The sequence below is a fragment of the Talpa occidentalis genome, unplaced genomic scaffold (genome assembly GCF_014898055.3).
Source record: "Talpa occidentalis isolate TD23 unplaced genomic scaffold, MPIMG_talOcc4v2.1 talOcc4.9, whole genome shotgun sequence".
Taxonomy (NCBI): domain Eukaryota; kingdom Metazoa; phylum Chordata; class Mammalia; order Eulipotyphla; family Talpidae; genus Talpa; species Talpa occidentalis.
Genome location: NW_023605305.1, coordinates 5,575,222 through 5,585,022, shown reverse-complemented (window position 1 = coordinate 5,585,022; position 9,801 = coordinate 5,575,222). Strand labels below are relative to the sequence as shown.

Below are 9,801 nucleotides of genomic sequence, written 5' to 3'. Positions count from 1 at the left end.
CTTGGCTATGGTTTCTCGCGAATGATCTTGTAAACTAGGTAATTTTGGAAAACTGAGAAAATGTAGCTACGCTTTCAAATGCATCTTAGTTTTAGAGAAATCACGGGCTCATCGGCAGCGCTGGCCCGAAAAGGCTTTTACTCCAGTAACGACAGGGCGCCGGCGCGGCTCACGCTCCGAAGTCAGAATTAAACTGGGCGGGCCGCGACCTCCGCCCCCCAACTCCCAGCGCCCCGGCGCGGCACCCACGTAGCGGACTCCCCGGCCGCAGCCCCGGAGCCGAGGGGACGGATAGCAGCGGCGCACCGGATGTGTGCGTGGAAGTGACCCAAGTCAACTCGCGCCCGATTGGTTCTCCTGGGCTGGGCTAAGCCTCCTTTCGCCTGCCACTGGCCGCCCGGTTTGTCTATTTGAACAGTCTCCGCCCCCCCAGGGAAGCCGGGTCCCGAAGCCTCACTTCTCCTTCACTACTATTGGTCGGTGTGCCAGTCCATCTGCTTCTTACGCCAGTCCATTGGCCCTCAGGGCTGGGAGCCCGCCCTCCTTCCCGCCCGGCATAGAGGACAGAGGGGAAGGCGGGCGGTGGGGCCGGGGGCCTGAAGCGGCGGTGCCGGCGCTGGCGGCGGCAGCTGAGGCCTTGGCCGAAGCCGCGCGGTGAGTCCGGGGCCTGCACCCGCCCTGCCAAGGCGCTGGAACGACCAGGCCCGCGGCCCGCCTGGTGCGGGGAGGGGGTTGTCCCGGGAAGCCGCCCCTCTGGGACGCGGGGTCCCTCCAGCGCCGGCCCCCCGGGCGAGGGCGCTGCCGGAGCCCTGGACCCGAGCCCGGCGAGGCGGCGCCCCCCGGGGACCCCGGAGGCCCCTGGCACCCCGCTTCTGCCGCGCGTCTCCAGCACCGCGAAGGCCGGAGCGCAGCTCGCGCACCGCCAGGCGCCCTTAGGTCTTCTCGCCAGTCGGTCACCCCTTCTTCGGGGCCACTTCTAGGGGATCAGCGTCAGCTCCTTGCGCCCCACCTGGAGACCCCGCGAGGACCCAGAGCCCGGAGCTCGGCTCCGTTCCCTCTCGGGGTTGCATCCCCGTGTCCCCCGCCCCCACCCGTCTCCGTCGCCCAACTTTGTCTTGTGGGAGGCCCGCGGGCTCCCTCAGGACGCTCGACTTCCCGTAGCGGAGGGGAAGTCTGCCTGGAGTACATGGCCTGGGAGCCGCGGATCTTCCATGCTGCTTTCTTGAGAGTGGAAGTTGCTTGCCAGCCTTCCTCCCCCGCGTCACAGACCACCCACACACGCTCCGTAGTAGATTTCCCATCGGGGATCCTTGGATTTCCTCTCCCCTGAAGGATGACATTGCCTTCTGCAGTCTTTTTCTTGGCACAGAGTACTCAAAAGTTTTCAAAAACCAATCATTCCCTGTTTGCTTGTTTTTTTTCTCTGCACCTCGGAAGTATTTTCAAAAATAAGAATTTTGAAAAATTGGTTTTCTCTCTGGACCTACCTAGGATAGGCACATATGTTATCCCTGTGGCAGTTTGGAATGAGTCCTTTTATGCCCACTTCATCGTGGTTGCCTGATCATTATTAGCATCCCCCCCCGGGTTTTAAGCTCACTGAGAGATGGGGCACCACGGAGTTGGAGAATGAATCATCTCAGGACAGACTCAGTCTTAAAGCTCACCCTGAGAGTATTATTCCTTGATAGAACTTCACTGCCCCTTACAGAAACTGCTGGCCACAATGAGTACTTGAAATATGTAGAGTCCTTGAAGTACTCTACCTGTAGGGTACTTGAAATATGACTAGTCCAAATGGTAAGTGTAAAATGCACACTACATTTTGGAGATGCAGAGCAAAAGAAGAATGGGAAATATAACAAGTTATATATTTGTGTGTATATTGATAGTGTGTTGAAAGAAGCTTTTGTATATATTGGATAAGTTTTACTTATTTTTATCATTTAAATATGGCTTCTAGGAAACTTTTTTTTTTTTAAAGATTTATTTATTTATTTATACAAAGTCAGAAGCACGGGAGGGTGAGAGAATTCACCAGAGCGGAGAGCAGAACAGGCAGACTGACGAAATACACTGCTGAGGGGAGCAGCGGGCGGCAGGAGAGGTCTGCGCACCATGTGGGACCCTCACCTGGCAGCCGGGGATCGAACCGGCGCTGCAGAGGCTGCGGGCAGCTTCGCAACCCAGCGCTCAACTGCTGCGCCACCAGGGAGGCCCTCTAGGAAACTTTAAAACTGCATTTGTGGCTTGTATTATATTGCTGTTAGATAGTGCCACTGTATAGAATAATAATCAAATAATTGGTTTCTCCCTTTAAGTCGAACTCCTTGAGGAAAGAGGCAGCCTTAGTATGCTTTTTTCCTCTCCCCACCTCCCCACCTATGCTGTACTTGGTAGTAATATGCTAATAATAGCTAACAGTGATTAAGAGCTCACTGTATGCCTGAGACTGTTTTAACATGTACTGACTCATTTAATCCTCACATCAGCCACATGAGTTACATGCGACTGTCCTAATGCAGCTGAAGAAACTGAGACATTTTAAGTCTCTTCCTCCCAGTATGTAACTTTGCACTAGATTTAAATCCAGGCAATATGGTTCTACAGCCTACAGTTTGACCCTCTCTACTGTGCTGCCTCTTTTAAACCAGTCATCATTGAATGAAATGAGGCTTTCTGCATATATCTCAGTAAGGTCTCCCTGCGTTTTTAGAAGCCCCTACTTGGCCTGAGTCGGGTAGAGAGCTCTGTTGAGGAGCTGGACCCATAAATAAATCCATTGCTATAGTTTATTACGCAGAATACTAAAAGAAGTTTCTCCCCAAAGAACCTCAGGGCAAGATGCTTGGAACAGGACCTGCCGCCGCCACCACAGCCACCACCACGTCGAGCAATGTGAGCGTTCTGCAGCAGTTTGCCAGTGGCCTGAAGAGCCGGAATGAGGAGACCAGGGCCAAAGCTGCCAAGGAGCTCCAGCACTATGTCACCATGGAGCTGCGTGAGGTTGGAGCTTCTGTGATTTGGGGACAGTCATCAGTCATCATGCAGTATTCAGACTCACTATGCTAGCACTGATCTAGGGTCCTTTTAACAACACTATGCTAGCACTGATCTAGGGTCCTTTTAACAACCGAGTGAGGGTTTAGAAAATGTAGAGATTCTGTCTAGAAAGGTGCCCATGTCTCATAATCTGTAGGTGCAGGTCCCTTTGCAGCAGGTACACATTTCTGTGGATCTTTTTGTGGTGGTGACATTTCACGAGTCAGCTGTTCCTTTACCTTTTTCTCTCCCACCACATTCCAGACCCTCTCTTTCTGCCTGCTAATTGTGGTTGGGATGGGTTGGAAGAGCTGAAAGCTTGGGATTTTCTACGTAGAGATCAGACTTGAGGTCATGGGAAATGGCTTGTTCACCCTGTGCCCCTGGTATTAAACAGAACTGAGAACAGGACCTGGCCTGCCATGGAGTAGACATTCGATGTTTGGTAAACAGATGAATTGCAAGGGGAGCGGATCTACCCATCACTTAGAAGCTATAAAAAGGGGCTGTGGCTTTGTCATCCTTGGTTTGAACTGTACTTGCCAGCTCTCAGGTCCTCATCTTTAGAAGAGACCCCCCACCACCACCGTGAGGGAGACATTGGAAATTGTTCTCAGTATGTCTTCCTTTGCAGATGAGTCAAGAGGAGTCTACTCGCTTCTATGATCAGCTGAACCATCACATTTTTGAACTGGTTTCCAGCTCAGATGCCAATGAGAGGAAAGGCGGCATCTTGGCCATAGGTAAGAGCCTCTGGTCCCAACAAACCTAAACTTTTGTGTCTACTGTACCCGCTGCCTGTCATTTAGTAGTTGGTTAGTTCATAGTTAATGAATTTTTAGGAGCCTTGTGACTTTGGGTGTACTTATTTGGGGATGTCAATTCTAGCAACATTCCTGAGGTGTAGGCAAAGCGGGTATTTTCAGATGTGAAGTATGAGAACTGTTAAGTGCTTTTTAAAGACCAGAGCTGAGACTCGAAGGCAGCTTTCTCTCCATGTTGTGCAGGTGCTGGTTTCTCTGTGAGCAAGAATTGGCATAGTAGGCTCACGAGCAGAAGAGTTAGGGTACAGTAGAAAAAAAGGCAGGTAATTTTCAACTCCCAGGGATTGGTCATTCACCTTGTGGATGATTATTCGGTCCCAGTTTCTTTTTGGGAAGTCAATCATATATACATTAAACAGGGCTGTTTGGCTTTATGTAAGTAGTTCTGGCACAGACAACAGATCTGTGGGTTAAAATTACCTGCATTTTTACCATCTGTGAATTGCACCCTGTACTCAAGGTCAAAGGAAGGGTCGCTTGCCTGCCCTCCTCTCCAGAGAGCACACTTTCACGGATACCTTGTGCCCATCCTCACCTCTTGCCTTCTCTGTTCTCCAGCCAGCCTCATAGGAGTGGAAGGCGGGAATGCCACCCGGATCGGCAGATTTGCTAACTATCTTCGGAACCTCCTCCCCTCCAATGACCCAGTTGTCATGGAGATGGCATCCAAGGCCATTGGCCGCCTGGCCATGGCAGGGGACACTTTCACCGCTGAGTATGTGGAGTTCGAGGTGAAGCGAGCCCTGGAGTGGCTGGGTGCTGACCGCAACGAGGGCCGGAGACACGCAGCTGTGAGTGCCTGTGGGAGGAGCACAGCCAGGCCTGGGAGCCATGGCGCTGTGCCGGGGCCCTTTGCGGTATGCTCGGGTCCCTGTGAGGCAGCGAGGGAGCGAGGAGGCTCCAGGCACAGGCACCGTGATTCTCGGTGGCCTCAGGGTCTGTCCTGAATCCCTTTTTCTCTTTACCCTGAACTCAGAACCTGAATAGGCAACTGCAAGTCCTCTGTGTTGCTAGAGAGGCAGCCCTGAGTGCAGTGAGCATCCTGACCGCTGAGTCTGTAGACTCAGAATCCCAAGCTGAGCCATCCAGCCACACATGAGAGATGCAACAAACCAAACAGCTTACCAAGCCCCAGATGGCTGTGCTGTCTATATGGTCCCTTCTGTGTCTCTATCGAGGGCTCTGCATTTATGGAATGTGGAAGTCCCGGATCAGAAGAGGAGCAGGCGGCATTGGTCCCCTGCTCCCCACTGAGGAAAGTTGGCCCACCTTCTCCCACACCTTTCCTGGGCACTTGTTAATCACTTGTCGCTGGCCCAGCCTTGCTTCTTTCTCCAGTGACTCTTCTGCATTCTTGCCCTCTCCTTTCAGTGGCCCATCCTTGCTGCCTTGTGAGCTTTGTCCCTGGAAAAGGGTGGCTTGACAGGTCAGGATTCCAGGCTGTGGTGTCAAAAAGTACCTATCCCTAAGAGAGAATCTTGGAATGAAGATGGTGGGGGGCAGAAGCATCATTTGGGACAATTCTAGTCTGTTCCCTCCCTAGGAGGGAGCATGGTCCTGTGGGGGACACACACCTGGACCCTGGCTCATGTCTCAGCTTTGCCACTTCCTGGCTCTGTAACTTGGGGCAGCCTCTAACCTTCACTTTCTTCCTCTGTCACATGAAAATAATAGCAAGGTTAAATGTTAAACAGGATTATTTGCTCAGTAGATATTTACCAGATACTTACTGTAAGCCAGGCATGGTTCTAGGCTGGCAGTATACAAAGCATTTCCTGACAGCATTCTGTTTGTCAGCACCCTCGGGTATTGAACACAGAGGTGTTTGACCAACTTTGTTTGCCAGCCTAAGCCACCAGAATCTTCTAGCCAGGGAGTGTCTTCTTCTTTCCTTGATGAGGTAATGGGTCTTCAGACGACGGGAGCCTGAAGTTTCTGAGAGGGGAAAACAGATGCAGGTGAGAGGTCTTAGCACACCTTTCTCTTCCAGGTTCTGGTCCTCCGGGAGCTGGCCATCAGTGTCCCCACCTTCTTCTTCCAGCAAGTGCAACCCTTCTTTGACAACATTTTTGTGGCCGTTTGGGACCCCAAGCAGGCAATCCGCGAGGGAGCTGTGGCCGCCCTTCGTGCCTGTCTGATCCTCACCACGCAGCGGGAGCCGAAGGAGATGCAGAAGCCACAGTGGTACAGGGTGAGGAGACGTGCTTACTAGAGGGAGGGTCGGCAGGCCTGCACAGTGCGTCTTGCTGGCAGTGGTCTCGGGTGATTCTCCCAGCTCAGCGTGAATCTGTCATCACCTTGTTGTATTTTGTTAAAGCAAAGAGTCACTGTTTTATGGATGGCCACGTCGCTGTTTTATGGACCGCTAAGATTGAAAACAGCAGGCCAGTTAAACTGTGATTCAGGGCCTTCTTATCCAGCATTGTAAGACATCTCTTCAGAGATGTTAACATGTGGGGAAATGGTTGTTTCCAAATTGATGACACGTGGTCGATGCTCCCTTAGAAAGTGCCAGTTCTCCCTCTGCTGGTATCACGAGTCCTGTGCTGCCTGTCTCTGCGGAAAGGACCAACCAAGCCCTGAGCTGGAGACCTGGGTTCTAGTCTTGGCTTTGCCGCATCACCTTGGACAAGTTACATCATTTCTTTGAGCCTCTATTTTTTAATTAAATAAGGATCTTAATGATAGCTGCCTCATGGTCTTGTGAGAGTTGAGGCTAAATTAAAACGAGAGAGCTGGATGAGTTGGTGCTGCTGGTGACACAGGCACCAGGCACTCAGTAGCATGGTGATGCCTCAGACCCCCACATAGGTGGCACGGGCTGTTCTGCCTAGCTTCAGGCACGGGTGGTGAAAGCTTTCTGTATCTCTATGTAGCACACGTTTGAAGAAGCAGAGAAAGGGTTTGACGAGACCTTGGCCAAGGAGAAGGGCATGAATCGAGATGATCGGATCCACGGAGCCTTGCTCATTCTCAACGAGCTGGTCCGCATCAGCAGCATGGAGGGAGAGGTGAGGAGCTGCATCGGGGCGTCTGGGCTTCTTGGGCCAGTCTCAGCGAGCCAAGGTGACACCCTTGTCCTCAGGGAGCTGACATTCTATAGGGGGAACAGAGAGTAAACAGGTTAATTGCAGATAGTGACAAGTTATAGGGAGAAATGGGATGGAGGGTAGGAGGGTTAGGGTGACCTGAGGTCAGGAAAGGCCCTCCTTGAGGGCAGACAGGACACAAATTAGTGAAAATATACAGTGTGTCATGTGGCAATAAATGCTGTGGAGGAAAGTCGGGAGGGAGAGGGAATAGGGGACAGTAGCCTGGATGAAAGATTATATTTTAAAACGTGATGACGTTTGGGCACGGTGCTGAAGGAGTGAGAAAAGGCACACAGATACGTGAAGAACAAATACCCCCCAGGTGGGGCACACTACCATGTTTGGGGAGCGGTGAGTTGCCCGTGTCTGAGCAGAGTGAGAGGAGAGTGGTGGCAGGAGGGTCAGGAACACCCCAGCAGAGAGCAGCGGTCACCCAGGGTCTCCGAGCCACGTGTACACTGGGGAGCGGGGAGCTGTGAGTGACATTTGAGTCATGTTTAAAGGATTGTTCTGGCCACTGTTCAGTCATCGGACGAGCAGGGGCTGAAGCCGGGAGTCTGGTTGGGGAGAACAGTGGCCTTCCTGGCAGGGTAGTTTTGCCACCTGCGCCGTAGTGGGAGTGGTGGAGGTGTGGGTGGTGTCTGGATTCTGAATGTGGCATTTGCAGCTAGACAGGACAGCTTAGGTTTTTTGGCCTAAGCTGGAAGGAGGGAGTCACCATGGACTGAGGTGGGAGGAGCGGGTGTGGGGTGGGAGGTCGGGAGTTTGCTGTGGAACTTACGTTTGAGGAGTTGGGCATCTCAGTGGAATAGGGGATAATTCTGGGGAAAGGCCTGAGCATAGATACAGATTTGGGAGTGAAATAACACAATACTCCACATCAGGAGACTGGGTGAGAACGGGGTCTGGTGTAGCTGGAGAAGAGGTTGGGTTTGAGAACTTGAAGTCAGAAGGTAGGGAGAAGCCACGGGATACCAGCAGGAGCAGCCAGGAAAGGGTGAGGCTCGGGAAGCCAAGTGAGGAAGAAGTTTCAAGGCAGGGGTCTGTAAAGGTGGCCCAAGTGCTGCAGAGCAGTCAAGTAAGGGGACGACTGGGAATCAACCCTCAGATTCAGCAGTCTCAGCATCCTTGGTGACCTTGACAAAAGCAGCAGGCAGAATTTCCCCCAAAATAGGTGCATTAAGAAAAGTTTGTAAGTGGGCCTCCCCTGGCGGCGCAGGCGGTTGAGTGCCACGCTGTGAAGCTGTCCGCAGCCTCTACAGCACCGGTACGTTCCTGGCTGGCCGGCCGTTGAGGGTCCCACATGGCACTGCAGACCTCTCCTGTTGCACCCGCTGCTCCCCTCAGCAGTGTATTTTGTCACTCTGCCTGTTCTGCTCCCCACTCTGTCTCTGGGGACTCCTCTCACCTTTCCACGCAATTGACCTGTACCCCGGTTCTTAGATAAATAAATCTTTAAAAAAAAAAATAACAAGAAAAGTTTGTAAGTTTGGAAAACTGAGCTCCTCCTCAGTTTGAAGGGTGAATTATTAAGCAGCCTTTGAAGGGGAAGAGTGTGAGTTCTTAGCCCGTCAGCTTACGCCATACCATCTAGGGCACTCATAGGGTACCGAGAAAGTTAGTTGTCTGAGTTGTTCCTATCCGGGTTTCTGGTGAGAAGAAAGAAAGTAAAATGTCCTCAACAGGATGTGGATGTGGGCTGCCCCTCACTTTTGCAAGTGACTTCATTGCTGTGATCTTACTTACGCTTTGCAGACCTGTTTTCCCAGGGCAAGAGGACAGGGGCCTGGGCAGCCAGCCCCCTGCCACTTCCTCACTGCTCAGTAGGTGGTGCTCTTCTGCTTACATTAGAACAAAATCAAGCCCCCTGCATGTTGAAGAAATCAGAGTCCTAAGATGAAGAATGCCCTCCCTGCACCACCACTTCCACCATGCACACCACTGGGGAGATTGTCATGTTGCAGGGCTGGGCAAATGCGCTGCTCGGTAGGCTCCACAGTGCCCAGGGTGAGTGCTGCTGTTAGCTGACTTTTCCCTTTACATCTGTAGCGCCTGAGAGAGGAAATGGAAGAAATCACGCAGCAGCAGTTGGTACACGACAAGTACTGCAAAGATCTCATGGGCTTTGGAACGAAACCTCGCCACATTACCCCCTTCACCAGTTTCCAGGCAGTACAGCCCCAGCAGTCAAATGCCTTGGTGGGACTGCTGGGGTACAGCTCCCACCAAGGCCTCATGGGATTTGGGGCTTCCCCCAGCCCAGCGAAGTCCACCCTCGTGGAGAGCCGGTGTTGCAGAGACTTGATGGAGGAGAAATTTGATCAGGTAAGTGGCAAAGTGCCCGCTTCTCTGCTCCCAGACCGCACACCTCCCTTTCCTTCACCACCCCCTTCTCCTTGGTCTCTCAGGTGTGCCAGTGGGTGCTGAAATGCAGGAATAGCAAGAACTCACTGATCCAAATGACAATCCTTAACTTGCTGCCCCGCTTGGCTGCCTTCCGACCTTCTGCCTTCACAGGTAAGGCTGTCCCTGGCCGAGGAAGAGGTTGTTGCCCATGTAAGTGATCACACAGAGCGGTCCCAGCAGGTATGCCCACTTCTCACTGGGCACCATGCCAACCATGGCTCATGTCTGCTTCCCTTGCCTCGTGTCCAAGGTCAGTGATTTCTAGCTCAGGTGTCCTACAAATGCTTGAGGCGGCAGACGCAGAAACAGCCCGAGTCTGTAGGCAGAGAGGCAGTTCTGGAGTCAAGCGGGTTTTGGTAAGTGGAGGCCACCAGATTCATAGAACTTAGCAGAGGCCAAGGGTCGGGCAGTTTGGGCTTAGATTCTGCGCAGCAGCC

At 52.5% G+C, this 9,801-nt stretch overlaps 1 protein-coding gene across 1 annotated transcript in view; it reads left to right on the top strand.

Moving 5' to 3' along the window:
• Positions 1-563: 563 nt before the first annotated feature.
• Positions 564-9,801, top strand: part of MTOR (mechanistic target of rapamycin kinase) — a 111,839-nt gene continuing 102,601 nt past the window's right edge. The window contains exons 1-8 of the mRNA XM_037499205.2: positions 564-654; positions 2,831-3,006; positions 3,677-3,785; positions 4,425-4,657; positions 5,857-6,057; positions 6,743-6,877; positions 9,008-9,283; positions 9,367-9,475. Of these exons, the coding sequence (XP_037355102.1) occupies positions 2,845-3,006; positions 3,677-3,785; positions 4,425-4,657; positions 5,857-6,057; positions 6,743-6,877; positions 9,008-9,283; positions 9,367-9,475 (1,225 nt within the window). The 5' untranslated portion in view covers positions 564-654; positions 2,831-2,844. The remainder of the gene's footprint in view (positions 655-2,830; positions 3,007-3,676; positions 3,786-4,424; positions 4,658-5,856; positions 6,058-6,742; positions 6,878-9,007; positions 9,284-9,366; positions 9,476-9,801) is intronic.